The sequence below is a fragment of the Opisthorchis viverrini genome, assembly GCF_000715545.1.
Source record: "Opisthorchis viverrini unplaced genomic scaffold opera_v5_188, whole genome shotgun sequence".
Lineage (NCBI taxonomy): Eukaryota > Metazoa > Platyhelminthes > Trematoda > Opisthorchiida > Opisthorchiidae > Opisthorchis > Opisthorchis viverrini.
In genome coordinates this window covers 172,795-191,262 of record NW_008751842.1, presented here as the reverse complement: position 1 = coordinate 191,262, position 18,468 = coordinate 172,795, and the positions used below count along the sequence as shown (strand labels likewise).

The window sequence follows — 18,468 nt, the reverse complement described above, 5'->3', positions numbered from 1 at the left end:
AAAATGCCACATGCTGTTGCAAACTCAGGCAGTCGGGCGTCAATCGTTCGGGGCCATTTAGAAACACTCACGGAGATTCAAGCTAGAATGGTATATTAGTTTAGAGAGCTAGATGGATCACGAAGTCACCAAGTCTTGCGAAGCTTGATGATTCCAGATACTTTATCATCCGACTAACGCTGGCGTCAATCGGGCTCGATCACCGGCTTCTATAGGGAAGCGGGTCACACGTTCAGGACGACACCGGAACCGAATTCCGGTCTGTAACTTACTTGATCTCTTCAGTTGAAAACTGCGCTTGTTTTGTGACACTCTTCAATACGAAATTTTGGACTGCCACCCTAGAGAAACACCAAAACAGGTCCATTGTGGGATTCTGTTGATCGTACAAACCCATCTCGCTGTTCAAATACACTAACCAATAAGAAATATCTTCGAACTGGATGTTTACGCCGGGACGCTGCCAAGTTTTGTTTAACTGTTTCTCGTAAGTGCTTTGGCAGTGCTAAACAAAGTGAGCTAACCCATAAAGGAACATGTTCACTCAGTTAGGTGGCAGGGTAAGGTAACGAACGGAATATATTGGCACGTCCAGAGTACTGAAGCTCAAAAGTACATGTTCTTTCGCCTGGTAAGATTTGAAAAAAATCTTTTGGTGGGGTATCATTCGGGCTTCAAGTCAACTAAGGACGTGCTAGGGTCCCATGTATGCATTCCAGTGTTGAGTAGCTGGTGTGTGAACAGTGTATTTTGAAGTACGAGTTGAAGGTCTACGTATCTGGAATCGCAAATTGGGGCCTGATTCCAAGCAATACACGACAGCACAATCGCTCAGTCTTGGCATTCACAGCTGTACAAGGAGTACAAACTGCTTAGGAGAATGTCGGCTGCTTAGGTTGTATAGAAACCCTAACTGACCTAGTGGCTAATACAACGAACAAAAAGTTTTAGGTGCTCAGCTAGTTCCACAGTGAGAATAATTATTGGCGTAAGATGAAGAATGAGCAGCGATTCACTAAACTGTGTAGCTGATGCTGTCTAAGATCACCTCCAGCCTGCACCCATGGGTTATGGTTCGAGCAGATTCCGTAACGAAAGTAAACATAAGAAAACTACTCCCAACCACGAACATATATTTACACGGAAGCGAGTGAGTCAGATAAAAAGTTAAAATAACCGACCTGGAGAAAACAACAACGCGATACCATAATCCCTGATTTTAAACACGCCGTTGTAGTGTGCTTGTCCGGATACAACCAACTTGTTTGGGTAAGCAGCTAAGATGTGCTATCAGCTCGAATAAACTTCGTTCGCTCGCACATATTGATTTTCGGTCACAACTTAGTCTAGTTGGATTCAGCTCGGATCGGATTCCAGGACTCTTGGTGGAGGATATATCGTGAATCCATCGTTGATTCCGAGCAATCAGCATCCTATTTATTACGTCGGATCCGAAGAACCTAGGTTTGGTACACTTACCAGACAAATGGGGTGACCTTGTCAAAAACTCCATTCTTATCAAGGCTACATGCTATGGGTTGCTCGGTATTTTGTCTTTTATGAATTCTGGTGTCAGTCCCACAAAGGATTAGCATCACATGGATCATTTAAGAGGCACAAACACGAGTGATTATCATGAGCGCATCATGCCCGAATTAAACAGGAATGATGACTGCTTGTAAAACGATTAGCCATAGTTCTTACCAGAAAAATCGGTACCTAAGGAGAACATACAGATAGCACCAGGTAGGTCGATGCATACTCGTAAAAGTACGGCCAACAGATTCCAAGCCAAAATAATAAGTGTTTTGTGTTCATATCGCATGAACAGTCGAGCTTCACCCACTGTGGCGTAAACCATGGATTCAGGTCTAATGTCTGCAACCGAAACTGGCCTCACAGTACCCATCGGCTGTCACTATTAACACGAAAACAGATGTCAGCGGAGCCTGTTGCGGTAGCCCATTCTCCTCAACTGCATTCACCACCATTTGAACAGTCCTCCACTTGTCCTGGAGCAGTTTTTTGCGTGTCCGTATCAAAGAGGCACCGGACTTCAACATTATTACAGTTCACCATCAGCTCATATTCTTCGCCGTTCTGGGATTCGAATCCAACGATATATGATATGCGAAACTACTCCACCGTCACACACTAGACGCATTCGAACAAGTAAACGTGTTCAGATTTGAGCGATGTGACCGGTTGACGAAACGGTTTGAACGATGATGCGTAAACTGTCCTGGTTGTGTTGATCAACTGAAACGCCTGTTAGGACTTCGCAGTCAGGCTGCACCACAGCCCAGATGGATCAGTCGTTAGGGCTCGTACTTACAGACTGGAAAGTCCGTGGCAACTCGGCTGTTTCCGTTTAGGCATGGGCAATAGGACAGTATCTCAGCACTCGTACTTCCTCTGGGTAACGCGACAGCTACGCACCGAATGGGTGCAACAACTAACTAATTATTATTTAGTTATTTATTATTACAGGCGAAACCTAACGGACATCACCGGAGTGACGTGAACGCTAGTTGTACAAAGCCCACAACAACCTACACCCACTCTTCCGCTTGTCCAAACTGGAATGGTATTCATTCACGTCTGGTCACATGATGGCTAGCAAACACGCAGCGGATTTTCTCGCAGGTGCCGTCGTGATACACGCTACTACATGTGAGCAGGCAGTAGGTTTACTAAACGCGTTACGCGGGCCCCATCATGAGTACCAGTTCTATTCAGACGGATAACTTAATGCCAAGCCCATGTCCCTATTTCGAAAGGTTTGGGTGAAAGGGTACGTTTCCGCAGAATGTACTAAACCTCACTGATTAGTGAATAATTTGCAATATGTACCGGCTCAAAAGTGATAAGTCAAGTTTGTCCGTGTCTCTTCTTGTCCGGAGTCTGAATACCAGCACGGCCTGAGAGATCCAAAGCTGATCTCTAATGAGAACTGAACTTGAGTCCAGTGATTCCTTTGTTTGACAAGGATAACCAGCAAGCAAAGGAGAAGGACTGTTCAGATTATTGATACGGATACAAACTGTCAGCTGGCTGGGGTCAGTTAGAAAAGAACTATCTATCACAGTGGTTGAACCAAGTTTGGGCTAGCGGCCGGAGATAGCAGAATTAGTTACCCTACGTTCTGGTAAGCACTAAGAATAATTGAGATGAGCGTCACATTGCCGATTAAAAGTTGAGTTGCAAATTTCAACCTCATCAGCTTGGTTGGTTTCAACGATGGAGATGGCTACCATCAGAAGCGCCTTCAGTGGTATACGGATCGGATACAGGGTTACTCAGGTGGCCGTAAATGAGCAAGTTCAGCTTCGCTGGTTGTTTTCCAGGTATATATTACATCAGATGCTACTCTAGTGAGTGCCGTTCCATCTGAAGGGCACGTACTACCACGACCTGCTGAAATAAACAGAATGAGTAACTTCTTGCAACGAAACGGGATATTAAGTGAAAGTGGTTGGAAAAGCAGTTTAACACTCTTCATGCTAATGATTTGGCTATCATCAGTTGGGTCCACTTGTTAGGCAGAATTCCACACGGATCCCGCTTTACCGCATGTCCTTGTGCGCTGCTACAGCCGATAAGCCTGACCCGCACGAGATTGGCGAGAATTCAAGACGCTTGCCGGTCCGGCATTACGACGAGATCTGATTGGTCAAAAATATGGACCCAACAGCCAATCGTGACCCAATATTAGCCAAATGCCGGTTGCCAATGGCGCATCCAGAACGCGTCAGAACTTCCAGGAAGTTATAACCACTTACGCTATATATACGAAGCGCTGTACAGCTGTTCTTGACTTCGTTTTGGGCATTAATAGACCTTGTGCACCTTCGTTAGTTGTTTTGACGTGAACGTTAGCTTGGGAGGCTCAGACCGAGAGCTAAGCTGGGGAAAATACCGTTACAACACTACTCTAGTTGGATAAGGTTCATCGCTAAGAAATTCGGTGAATGAATAGATGAAAACATTACCATAAGCAAAGGGTTTGAGATTTCGTTGAGTTCAGCATCACTTTTTGGCAACAACTACATTCGACTTTACTTATTTTGATGGTAGAAGTTTTAGAGTTCTAATGTTCAACGACATGTAGCAGCGATGCGCCACCACATTTTACTGACGTCAAAGCCAGCTGATACATGGAAGAATTGCTTGTTATACTGTTTGTTTTGAATTCGACCCTTCATACCCTTTCACTTGTAAGGAAAGACCTCACCTAGTTCATTTGAGCGGGAGAAAAAAGTCAGATGGGGTTTCGCAGGATCCCGCGTTGCGTGAAATTCACAGTCGAACAGCAAGCTGATTGATAACCTCAATGCATGCTAGTGTGGAAGGAAATTTACCGTTGTCCTGGCTTCGAAGATTCACGAACGTAATTGACACTTGTCAGCAGCTATAACTATGGGGAAGAGGGCCTCCAGAAGGATCAACAGCGCTGCCATGCACGGGTTCTCTAGGACACCCAAGATTATAACCGCGATGATCAATCGCACATCCAACCCGGACAATCAATTAATACCATCGGAAGTTGTTGAATTACTACTACTACCACGCCGAACAGGTTGTGCCTTTTTTGGAAACGGGACACCATGTCTTTTTTGATGGAACGAAATTTGGAGTCGGGCTACTTCGCCTTATTTTTGGAGGCAATGCCTTGGCAGAAGCGTTGTGCCAAAACATGTAGCATAGTCTCGGATGGGCGTGGAGTGATAGTGTGGAATGAGAAGAAGCAGAAGTATGGTGCTGATGAACATTCCCTCGCCATAACCTCAGCCCTACATGCCATCGGTTGTGATATCGACTTTTTGGTTCACCAGCCGATGATCATCTCTTATCGAGGGATCTGCTTTCCTCAATCCGCTAAGGCTGTTATTGGACTGGGACTTCCTAAGGTCGCAGTCAGTGACTTGTGTTTGCTTGCCATTGTGGGCTCCCTGCGTACTTATGACACTTTTATGTGTGGCACATGGCGTTGAAGGTACATTTTTGCCATTTAATCTCACACCAGACCCAGTATGACGGTCACTTTGTGCCTGATGTGCGAGTCTTGACTGTGCTAACGCACACTGCGCCTTGAAGAGCATTCAGCATTGTTTGTCCTTTCTTTGGTTGTTGGTCCTTAGACGCATGTTCCCATACCAAAATCTTTACATACTTTGGGATGCACCTCATCAGACTGGCACTGTCCTTGGCATGATTTCGAATGAGACGTTTCTCTCTTTTCTCCCATATTCTCCTGTTACTCTTTCGCAAAAATAAATGATAATAATGGGCAGAAATATGTTACCACTGCATCTATTCTGGTCAGAACGCAAATAACATGCACAGTAACACCAAGTGAGACAACACTACTGCTTAAATTCAACACATAACAATCTACGTGACGCGATAACACAGGTTTCAGAGTTCAAAGGTGGGTGTTACGCACGATTAGGATTCACAGATTACCGGAATGATAAACCTGAATATCGGGAGCACTGTCGAATTATGAATTTGCGGGAAGGCGAACACTAATCAGAAGCCTAGCAGCCTTCGACAAAGCCACAATTAAAAGCGACTGTGATCCGAAAAAAGAGAGTGAATCACTGGACAAAAACAACCTCGGTGTTTGAGGAACTAAATAGGTGACAACCAAATGGTCTTGGAAGAGTAGCACTAGGCGACAACCGTCATCACAATACCGATCGAAGGTGGGTTTCACGCAGAACCGAGGTGCACTGTTGAAAACACACCTTGTTCTCAGAAAAAACGGTTGATTCAAAATGAGCTGTAGTTACGTGTCATTCGGATACCAATGGTGAGTGAATAACTGCAGTTTTGAATTTTCTGGCTTGAGGACTGTACACTCAAACAGGCCGCGTTATCTGAATAAATGATGCTGGACACCAATTAGTAGACAGTTAACAATTCAACAACAACAGTAGACCCACGAGTAAAACTTGTCGATAAGAGTAGCTGGGGAATTTTCGAAAAGTGATAGGCTACTACACATCTACCAGTGTAACTTGCGGATGACTTTTGTGGGTGTGAAAAACCAAAATCGAACCTTGCCAATGTAGGGGAAAGAAACATCACTTGGACACGATTTGTTTAGGAGAGATGTCTGCGTGGAACAGCTAGAAATACTCATTAAGTTAGGATACGATTAAATGTTGCAGTAATTAGAATATGAGGCAATCTCAGGATATGAGACTGACGGTTCGACTCAGTAGTGGGCAAGAAACGAACCAACTTTCTATAGTTTCCCCTACCGTGTTGTTCGGTCTCTCAGGCGTTTGCATCCGAATGGAACCATTGTACTGGGTAAGTTTAATTCGGGACATCAGATTCAGGCGACTGCAACTGGAACAAGTCAGTAAATTACCATCGTATTCTGCGACCCATGTCATGTACATGCACACAGAAATGAAAATCCAGATAAAATAGAAAACAAAAGCATCAAATGGACTAAGAAGAACAAGGAAGATGATGGTGATTGTGCAACAGACAACTCACATTGGAAACTGATCAGCTGATCCTCTGGTTTGGTCAAAGACGTTGGGGTAGTACAGGGCGGGGAATTGTGCTCGCTCAACTCGTGCAGACGTCGTTCTGATCTACGTTGATTGAAGTGGCCAAGGAAAACACGTGTTATAATGAGCAACTTTTTCGAGCACAATAAACATCATTGCATTTGTGAAATCATGCTTTGTACCACGTAATCATACTGACAGTAAGAACGAAAAAACGGACACATCCAAGCACGGTAAGGTTGGCAAGTCACCGTTGAGTTGCCACACGACAAATAGAACTGCGGCAAAGCTGTAATGTCTAGAAAAAACCTAAAAGATGGACTTTTATACCGAACTTGTCTTGTGGTTACAAATAGGAGGTTCATTGGTTTTCTAAATAACATCCAGTTCGTACATATTAAGCGCATGAAACCGTCTCATGTTTCAGCTTCAAACTGCTACCAAGAGAAGCTCAGATGTCCTCTCACTGAACCCTAAGGGTCTAGGGCGAAAAAGGGATTGAGTGAATTCATACATGTGCCATGTGACTAGCTTCTGCCCTTTTTCACAATCACTGTGACTAAGACAATTAATCTATCAGTGTTTATTAGCACAATGGTTCTGGTGCTGACATCCAACAGTCCGCAAAGTGGAGAAATCGAATGAACTCGAAAATATCCATTAACTAAGTAATTTAAGTTGCGAAATTTTGCAGTCCCAGTTCCCGTATGAGAGAACTCTGACAAAACCATACCGAAGGCAGTCACCATAAATGGCCCATGTTTTGAGAACTACTACATTAACCAATTACGACACCAGATTAAGTTCGACCAGATGACATAAAATTAACTAACGGTTATGCTCAGCATTAATCTAAAAAAGATATCCTTCTCCAACTATCTGTCATTCAGAAGAGATCACCCTAAAAACGAAACGCACCATAATACAACTTATGTATCCGTCTATGATTATGAAAGACAGTCAGTTTAATGATATGATCTGCCAGAACATTTCAATTTACAAACCGTGCACCGAAGTATAGTGGTTTCTGCTGCTACAGCCTCGTTCACCAAGGATAAGGAGATTAAGGGAATGAAAGCCATGTGTTGCAGCCAATGGCCCAACTAGTTCACTGACGTCGAGTGATTCTGTTTGTCCGGTGTGACAAATAAATGAGAGTTGTGCGATGAGAGCGATATTTTTGATGTAAGACGACCACTGACTGCTAGATGACCATATATGTCAGGGTCACCAACCATTAGCTTGTTTTGTCCCGCCGTCCCCATCTGGGAAGACAGCAGTTACCAACGCTACTGAGCTAACCGGTAACGGCTTTCGTGCTTCACATGCTATCTATCATCCATGAGTAGAATTCAGAACATTGATGCTTTATTGATCTTCTGGTCGACACAGATTGGGGGATTACAAGTCAAAAAGCGAGTGGCTTATAAGAGTAACGCAGGGACAGATTAGAAGCTGCGGGTAAGTGTGAAAATTGTTCACATTACAATCAATTCGCCTAAATGAACAGCAGTCACATGAGCAAACCGTGCAAGACTCAGTGAGTGTGCGAATGTTTTCGGAGTGCACAGCCTCGGGTGGCGTTACTCAATCGTGATTGACTCGGCTGGACATTGATAGTAAATGGATCTTGGCGGACAGATGAGTGCTTTGTAGTGTTCTAAAAGCGGCATTAAGAACAATCATGTGACTAGTATGCTATTATACAGCATAGGGCACACGAGACAGTAGTTGTGCAAGGCAACAAAACAGCATTAACCGTAGTGACTGACAAGTCGGTCGACAAAGTCAAGTACTAGCGTATTTTTCGCTAACTCGGCTGATACTAGGATACTCTACGTTCAATATAAATGTCCGCCAACATATGATACATTAGTGATTCGCTCATATAACTCCGGTTTGAGCAGTCTGAAAGCTTTCGTACACGAATTGCATATTCCATTGCAGGTTCACGTGAGCGGCGGTCAACTGCTCTCAACGTGAACGATTTTCACCTTTCGTCTTTAACTTCATCATTGGCATGACTACGGAAAACTCACTCCCAAGCTCCTAACGCTCATGGGATCAAAATGCCTCCAGGGCACTCGCACATAGATACCGAGTAAGCAGACGACATAGCTCTTCTTGGTTCTGACGAGGCTCTAATGCAGACACCATTAAATAATCTAAATAATCCTACCTCACGGTTTGCCATGCACCTCATACCTGCAGATGGTAAAGTGCAGCTGCAAAAGTGGGTGGTCTGGAACCCTGGCCTCATGCTTGCGGATGAGCCGATTGAGGTAGTAGAGAAATTTGCCCACCTGGGTAACTGTATAAGTCACGGTAGTCTCGTGATAGATCGTATATCCATACTGGTTGGGAATGCTAGAGCAGATTTCGTGAACCTGCATCACCTGTGGCATAGGCGTGACCTCAGCCTAGCTGTCAAGGGTCGAGTTTGCAATGCTTCGGTGAGCACCATGTTGTTGTACGGGGCAGAGACCCAGCAGCTGCGCGCTGTGAACATCAAGAAGCTTCAGTGTGCAACCATCGACGTCTTCGGAGCATTGCCCAAGTCTGCTGGGAACACCGGATCCGTAATGCTGAGGTACGCCGAATGGTCTTCGGATGAAATTACTTACCCACGATGGGGGAACTGACCACGTCCACAGGTTGCGCTGGCTTGGTCAAGTACTCTTCGTACCAGTCGACCGAATTCCATGAAGAGTCACTTTCGCACAACGATAAGTGAGGTCAAATGCTGACTTGGTATCGAAGTATGGAAGCCATTACCAACCAACTCAGCTGCGTTGGTCATTGTCGCCTCCCTGGTATGGAATCCCGAGACGGGACATATCAATGGTTAGAGACATTACCAGATATGGTCCAGTCGCGGGCTCAATGGCGCTGATGTATCCAAGCTGTTGTCCTCAATGCATAGTTTCAGGTTCAGACCTCCCCAATAAAAAGTACACTGACGTCCCTGTATTAACTCATCAGTTATATCGGTTACTGCCTCCAATGCGTAGCTACTTACTCCATCTCCCCGAATCATCGGCGAACGAAGATGTGGCAATTATAACCACCGCACGGCAAGTACGTGGATTTTACAACGGAGAATGATGGTGATACTTTTACTTATATACTCCGCATCCCCGTTTAACTTGTATAAATTACCATCACTGGATTTCAGATCGAAAGTCCCCGAATGGCTACAAACTACTAGCAGCCAAAGTAAACAACCAAAGTCGTATATTTGGTGGAGGGATGATGCGACCTGAATGACTGAGCTAATTTACTCATGAAGTACATTTCTCCGGGAGGCGATAAGGATGATACAACGTCAACCCATAACCCCGCATCATCAACCACTAGACACGTCTTGGAAAGAAGCCACCAAGCGTACTCTATGGACTATTGGAGAATTGTCACACAACACCAAACCATATGCTTTAGCGACCAGTGAAACACTAACGATCAAATCCTACCACCCCCGTCTGTGTGCACGAGGGACCTTGAAACAATCCACACGGTAACCATGGCACTGATCAGGTGACCCTTGGAAATCAAAGAATACGTGTCTGGTGAACAGGGTATCAACTGTCTGAGGTATTTAACCCACATGTCCTACGCCTGTGACACGTGTTAACAAATCGCAGCACGTCTTTTATGTGTTCTAATACTGAGGTTTTCGGAGATCTCATGAATTCATGGACCCTGATTGAACCTATTGCGGTCGACATTACGGGGTTCGGACTGTCACTGCAGAGCTGCAGCAAAGCGTCCCAATGTTCGCAATAGCCTTTGCTGCTTAACGAAGTTTCAAAATAAAGATTTTTGAGGTAAAGAATTCCACCCTTGATCAGCTGCCTCGAGTTTTTCCTGTCCTTGTAAGCACACTCTTTTCGCTGATACTTTCAGGAGGGGAGTTTCCTGCACTGATGTAAATCGTTCTTCGAGGAAACGTTAAAGCGAAAATTTCGACAGCTAGTTCCCCATAAACTGAGGTTTACTAATGAATAAAAACCGTGAAACAAGAACATTTTTCTATCTGACGATTTCTTCGCCTCAACGATTTCGACCCTCTTCTCAATGCATCCGACCTTGGTGATTCACTTCGAAATGAACATTAGCGAGGCTTCAGTTTGAACAAAGTGATCAGACGAATCAGGGAGGTGGACATTATTATGTAGCCAAGATAATCGTGCTACTGACGAATACAGTCGACTTGGACATTATTAAGTATGGAGATGTTTACAAAATTTGTAGCACGGCACGACGTGATGGAAGAGACCCTAGGTTTATTTAAGTTTGAGAATACAAGGAGGTTACCCAAATGAGTGATAACTACACGAGAGATAAGTTGACGAGTGCATTTTTGCAGAACATGTGCTGAAAAATACCTCTTACATTATATGAGTCAATGTCGAACCCTACATTACAAAACCTGACCGGATAGTCGGTTTGATATCATTCATAGCCTTCCAAATGACAGATAACACGGTATAAATCAGCATGAGACTAACGTTCTTGTATTATAATTTTTCCTGATCTAAGGCTGCCACCTTGCGTGGTGGTCGGGCTTGAGTGCTGCAATTATCCTGGCTGGAACTTTGTTTTACTAGGTGCGACATTGCCAAGACGGTCAAAGGGGAGCAGTCAGACCAAGAGCAGCGAGACCTCGTACTGCGAGTGGTCATGCTAGGGGGTGGTCTATCTTTTGCGATAGGAGTGTGAAGGCAGTAAGGTGCTTATCCCAGGCGACCAGCATGTCCATATTCATGGAAACAACGATGCTGCCTTCCCCGAAAGAGGACGGGTTAGAAAAGGTTGACCATAAAAAACGCGCACACAGATCGCTCAGCGGTAGACCGTGACTACCATCGCATTATTCCACACGATCGAAATACTTTTAAAATGAGACAGTCCAGTACTGCTCAAAAGGCACCTGAGGTGCGCAACCACATTAGGAGTGACACAGTAATGTCTTACTCCTTGTGCCCTTGGATTAGACCAATGACCTGCAACCGAGCAGGTCAGACAACTGAGTTATCGGCTTCTGTCCCTGAAGAAAACCCTACCATCCGCTGCCTCACGGGTGAGACTTTTGAGTCAGATGACAGAGTCAAGGTCCCCCATTAATTATCCCATTACCTTGTGGGGCACTTTTGAGTCAAAGGCTCAAGGAGAGGTAGCCGGCGAAGTTCTGTAGACGTGTAAAGCAGTTGGACAGAATGGCAGATTTTGAAGGCCTCATTAAGCCTCGTCCCTGAAAGTCATTAGCTTTCAATAGAGCCCCTCAGACAGGCGATTTAATTTCTGATCATTCAAACAAGTTTCTATCTCGCCTGGATAGTCCCGCGATTGCTTACCCACTATAGTCATGTGCACAGCCCATCTGGCAAACAGGGTGTTTACTGTGAGCATTACGAAGATGTTTAACATCTGTTCATCTCATTTCCAGTTGGCTCCAGAGTGAGACCGGTAAAGTACATGGTTCGCGCTGGACGTAGAGGTGACCGAGGTTTGCTACAGATTGCGTGTCATGCATCACAAGGCTCTTGTCCAAACTGGGCTTTGCCGGGCGTAGGGTAGCCAAGATGTTATCGTGTTTGTCTTTCGCTAATAGGCAATTGTTTGGCAACTGAGTAGTGCACAGACTTGTGAGAAGGAATGCAATTAGATGCCGGAAACTGAGTTGCTTCCATTCCGAGATAACACTCCAAAGCGACAGTTGTTTCACCGTCTCTGAGTTTCACATGGCGGCGTCTAGGCTAGTTCCAGAGGACGAGTTGAGATGTGCATGCACACTTCGTCAACAAATGGAGGAAATCAGAGACCTAGATTCTTCTTCATCATCGATAAGTGAATCGGAGTCGTTTGAGGGAATCCCTCCCCCGGAGAGGACGAGTGAGATGTGCATGCACACTTCATCAACAAATGGAAGAAATCAGAGACCTAGATTCTTCATCATCCATAAGTGAATCGGAGTCGTTTGAGGGAATCCCCCGATTGGTCAGTCGGTAACATCGTCTAAAATAGCGAATTTGGTAAAAACGCGGTACTGTCCTTAACTGTTAACGACGCTAACAGGCCAGTGATTCTCTTCCTAATCCGCCAATAGTATATAATTCAAATCCGCCCAACCAAGAATGATACAGAGATCCAGGACAGCTCTAAATCTGTGGTGCTATTCACCCTTTAGGGTGAATTGTACATCCCAAGTGATGAACCCACAAGGAGATCGTTATTAATGGAGTGAGGTGGGGTGGTAGAGGAAAAAGTATGTGAAAGTGAACGAAGGAAGGCGTCAGCAGTAGCCTGTTTTCCCTCACCTGTCCTGCTGTATGCAGTGAATAAGGCGATCCGGCTGATGGCACCGCGCGAACGCCGATTTGGCATGAGTTTATTTGTATGTGTGCAGTTCATGGTTGTACGTGGGCTGGGATACTGTCACAGCGCCCACACTTAGACAGGAGGACGACTAGGAGCTTCAACCAAAGTCTTTGGCTCAAAAGCCTGACCACAGGACAGCGGTGTTTGGCGGGAAGGAACCATTCGCCATAAATGTTGCAGAAGACTGTCTTCATCAAAACGCTAACCATTGATCCACCTGATATGAGAGACTCTGAAAGTATCTACATTCAACGGGTCGCGGGGGTACAAAACCGTCATACCACGGTAAGGTCCAATCTCTTCGTGACGGGTATTCTAAAGTGCATGAACTGAATTGAGTTATGGAAGCACGGAGTCTAGGGATCCTGATCCGAAGTGACTTGAACATATGTGACCAGTGTAGAAAAACTCGTTTAGCGGTAGCACCCTTTCGGTGCCTAACTGCCACTGCAGCAGAAGGTAGGAAGGAAGGGCTGAGAAACTGCCAAGACAGGAAAAGTCCATAGAGGTCGGGTTCGAACCACAAACCTTCTGGTCAGCAAATTTGCGCCCTAACCAATCAGCCATCTTCGTGCATGGTTGAGGATATCCATTAGGAAAACTAAGGATGGAAGCGCAATCAGGGAAAGTGCAAATACTTTTATCAGCCATCTTCGTGCATGGTTGAGGATATCCATTAGGAAAACTAAGGATGGAAGCGCAATCAGGGAAAGTGCAAATACTTTTTCCATTTTGTACACCGTCACGCTTAACCATGCATAGATCTGACTTTCATTCTGTCTTGAACAGACCCATACAGTCAAAACCAGGAGTTTGGTAGGGAGTAATTAGCTGAAACGACTAAGGGCTTTGAACCTATAGAGAAGACTGGAAGAGATCTAAAAGGGTCAAACGAAATAGCTACGAGATTCACTGGACCCATCGCCGGCGACCTTTCCGCACACCCATGACCGAGTGCGTTAGACAGCCATCCATAAACTAACATAAAGGAAGGAGTTGAAAACAGTGAGAAATAAGTTATTCGCCCACCGAGTAGCTATTGCTTGAAACAAGCTCCCATTGTAATTAGTCAGTGCAGGCTCACCGGTGACGTCTAAATGTCGATTTCACGAGAGGTGTGGTCAACCTTCTTTCCAAACCGAGTGTAGGTGGGGGTTATTTCGCGAATCTTAGGGTATGGATCCAGTAAGAACCTCGTGAATTCCCGATCAGCAATGTGGACGGTGAGTGCTAGGGAAATTTAGCAGTGTCGACAGGCAAGGGGATAACACAAAGTTTTTCCTCAAGTAACCTGAAGAACAGCCAAAAGCGACTAGGAGAGAACGAGGAGGATGAAGTCGTGGAAGAAGTGGAAAAGAGTGAAACAGAACAAGAAAATATGGAAAAATAACATATGTCGTCTATTTTCTATTCGCTTCTCTGCTAAACATAGTCTAGAATGGACCTCACTTCCCGGGAGAGATTCGGAACAAAGCCTAGCAACTGCCATAAGGTCCTACACCCAAGCATTAAGCTTTCAGTATCATTAAGACGAAGGAACGGAATGGACTTTTTAGCTGATGAAGAATAATATGCTATGTGAATGGAATACATAGCCCTCAAACCACATATACAGCAGTAAAAAACAATACACCAGTGCATTGGCTTCAAGGTGACAGCTGCATTGAGAGTAACCACAGCCAGGAAGACCAGTGTTGCGTATGGAAAAATGGAAGAAATAAAGAGATGAGGGTTACTTCGTACCAGAACTAACCCATTTTTCCTAGGTCTACCTACTTATTGCGAATAACATACCGAGATGGCGTGTTCGCTGACAATTTTTCCAATAGTCCACGATTTTGTATTTCTCCTTTCGAACTTTCATTGTCGCTTCGAACTGACGATCGTCTCGAATGGCCAGGTGCAGCTGAGCCCCGCGATTCATCTGTCGATCTATTGCTCAGAAGAATCCGGGGCGTATCAGAAAACCTGCATTCACAAGCATTGGATCCCAATAGGTTGGAGCTGACAGCCATTTGAGGCGAAGTGGTTGTCGCCTTAGCCTTTGCCATTGTCCGACTACTGAGGATGGCGGAGCGCGGTTTGCTGCGGATATGCTCATCAGCTATTGGGTTACTGTAAGTAGACACATTTGCTGAGGTTGGTCGACGCGAGTGAACCACTTCCGCATGTTCACTTACATCTCGGTCCCCTGATAATAGTGATCAACAGAGAAAGCAATGGTGCGAGTACATGGCTAGAGATTTCATCAAATTTGATGCTTAATTGGGCACAAATTCAGCCTTCTTAGAGAACCGCTGGTGGCCAGTCGTTTACAAATAATAGAAAATAAACAAATGTCCTTAGAAACTTACCGATCCAAAATAGTAAAGTAACACGGCTAGCAAGCTGATTCATATCTAAACTAATTTATTCGCCGAAACGATTCCTCAGTTAAGTTAATACGGACGTCATTCTGAGAGACAAACACCAACACAGTTTGCAGTTCCATTTTTCCATAAAAATAATCATAAAAATAATAACTAAGTAGGGCTAACATACTAAATTACACGGTCACTGAATTCGCTATTACTAATGATTGTAGGGCCACTTTCCCACGCTGGCCTCTGGCATTCAGTGTGTAGTGATTTACATAAGAACAGCGAACAGTTGGATAGTCCATATTCCATATTGTGCCAGGCGTTCAGGCGGTTAGATTGAATACCTAACGATAACCTTTATCGGTAGGGCCATTTGAATAGGACCGATGGCACTGTTGAAACTTCATCAGTAAAATCAATTCAATTCGTTCGACTGTGGCACCCTTTTGTTGCATAACTGCACGAAGCACAAGGGCTGAGGTAACGCTTATTCGCTCAAGACTGACTGCGATCAACTAAGTATCATACTTGGACCACGAACCCCCCATTAGTAGTTCCCATCTTGTCCACCGAACTGTCTCAAGCTACCTAGACGACCAGAAAACTCCATACGTTCAGTAAACATTCAACAGAGAAAGACCCCCATAGTCACACATCAGCATCTTGTCACGTTGATTGAAAAAAATCGTTCAGCCGTAGCATCCTTTCGGTGCCTAACTGCCATGCCACCCGAAGTTTGCACGAAGGCTGGGATACTGACAGGTTGTCCAAGCCTACACAGGGGAAGTCGAGAGACAGAGGTCGGGTTCGAATCACGGACCTTCCAGTCAGTAAACTCGCGCTCTATCCAATTGGGCCATTGCGCGCGCATGAAATTGGGAGAATGGAGAAGTAAGAATATACTCCAAGTAAAGTGGGTTATATTGTATTGAATGCGAAATGCGAACGGAACAAACACAACAGTATTTGCTGTTTTCTGCTCTAGTTCGTTCAAAGGCGAAAGTCAGACCCCAAAGAGAACGCAAGCAACTGCTTAAAATACCTACTAATCTGGACGAATGATGAGGTTTTCGGCCGAGCACTTGTTCAAGAAAAATCATACAATATAAGCACCAATAGGTTACACGTCAACAACAAGCGCTAGTTTTTCTCCTTCCAAAGGTCAAAGTTTATCGACGTTGTAATGACAAAGAAGGACTGTATATTTAGATATATAGATATACATTAGAAGTATCGTACCTATTACATACAGAAGCGAAGTGTATACTTTGCTATGTACAGCAGCTACTGGAGTTCACTCACACTTAGGCCGAACTTGAACCTGGATTACGCATAAATAAATAATGACATGGGCGGGATGGCTCAGTGGTTAGGGTGCGAATTTACTGACCGGAAGGTCCGCGGTTCGAACACAACCTGTTTCTATCGACTTCCCCTGTCTTGGCTTAGGCAACCTGGCATTATCTCAGCCCTCGTTCCTCCCTCGGTGGCATGGCAGTTAGGCACCGAAAGGGTGCTACAGCTGAACGATTTTTTCACTCACAGGAAACACGGGGGCTGAGATAATACCAGAGCACCCAAGCCTAAACAACGGAAGTCCATTTTCAAGGGTTGGATTGTAGCCCCGGACCTTCCGGATAGCAAGTTCGCGGCTTAACCACTGAGTTACCGCGAGCCTGGGTTCTATTCGTTATTACAGGACTACTTTTAAAGAAACGAGATATCGAATTCGCCATACAGGGATGATGAAGAATTTGGTCTCAAGAGAAGACAGCGACAGAATATCGGTTGGGTGATTACTCTAATCACAATTAGCTGAACATCCTCTTCGAAACTAATCCTGATATGAAAATTTATGCGCTGGATCAGATCTACGAGTACGGTCAGATAGTAGTGAAGTACAACCGACGAGTACCTAATGAGGCACACAGAGTATTGGTCGAAATTTAGGTCTAGAGTATCGAAGCGCCAGTGAAAAAAGCTACAAAACAGCTAAAAGAGGAATAAGCGATCCAGTATCAGTATCAGTATCAGGACAGACACATGGCCAGAGTACCTGAATTAGGTTAATTGGATGACCTCTAGTCACGTGTACCACAAAAGTACGCATGTGACAGCATCACGTGGTTAACCACACATCTAACGTGCAAGAGTAAACAGGTTCAATGGCAGCAAGATGAAATGAAATGCATATTGATCTAAGTAAGCGCAGTCTGACAAAAGGGTGGTTGTTGAACTGCGATAATTGTCCGTACGGTCTAACCACTTAAGCGTGTTAAGTAGACAGCTATTCACTAACAAATATACTCTTGTGGTGCGTGCCATCATACGGAACTGTTCCTCTAACCTTGAAACCATGTCACTCACCAATTAGTCTTCGCTAGGTGTCAAGCTGCCTGTGATCAAACCGAAAGGAGTAAAACCAGAAACTACATGAAGTAATGAAAAATGCTGATCTGAACACATAAGAAGTTCGGGTGACCATTCCCTACTGTCCTGCATTATGATCGTCATCAGAAGCAGTATCGACAGCATCGGTGTTAAACAGCGATGCTTCACTGCAGTACAACCATGATTTATTTAAAAGCCTTATTGTGAAGAAAAGAATAAAGGTGGACGGGGAAGGGACTTAGTGCTGGCTAACCAGAATCATTCCGAGGTGCCTACACCTCCAAACACATTCAGGCAATCCGGCTATAAACTGACAAGAACGCCACTGACATTGGTTGGCAGCCATATCTTGCAGCGTATCCAACCAGGCATACTGGGAATCATGCGGCCCCATCCTGGAAGGCGAGTAGCACCGACAGCACCCAAGTATTTCGTAACTTTTTTCATACCCTCTGTAAGATCAAGGGTTGGCAACCTCTCTGCTTCCTCCACTGTGAATCGGGCACTGAAAACAGCACTCTATTCGGCAAACGATGGTTCAGCGTATGTAACACACGTCCCAATCAACGCAGCTTCTGGTGCTGGACACATTCTTAAGATGGAAGTATCCGTTGCACAACCGAAAACGAGCTTTCTAACTGCCTCATTACGGATTCGCTGACACCAGCCCACACGAGTTATGGTTCTGAGACAACGACTGTTGAACATCTGAAGACGTCTCCGTTCCGCTGATCGAATAGGCATAGCCACACAATAAATCAGCCTGCACTGTAACTTGATGCACAAGTCCTTTGAGATTCAGAGAAACA

At 44.9% G+C, this 18,468-nt stretch overlaps 1 protein-coding gene across 1 annotated transcript in view; it reads right to left on the bottom strand.

Moving 5' to 3' along the window:
- T265_07774 (hypothetical protein) overlaps positions 1 to 18,468 on the bottom strand; it is a gene marked incomplete at both ends in the record, with an annotated part of 78,291 nt that overhangs the window by 5,892 nt on the left and 53,931 nt on the right. The window contains 2 exons of the mRNA XM_009173386.1: positions 6,412 to 6,614; positions 14,703 to 15,099. Coding sequence (XP_009171650.1) covers positions 6,412 to 6,614; positions 14,703 to 15,099 — 600 coding nt within the window. The remainder of the gene's footprint in view (positions 1 to 6,411; positions 6,615 to 14,702; positions 15,100 to 18,468) is intronic.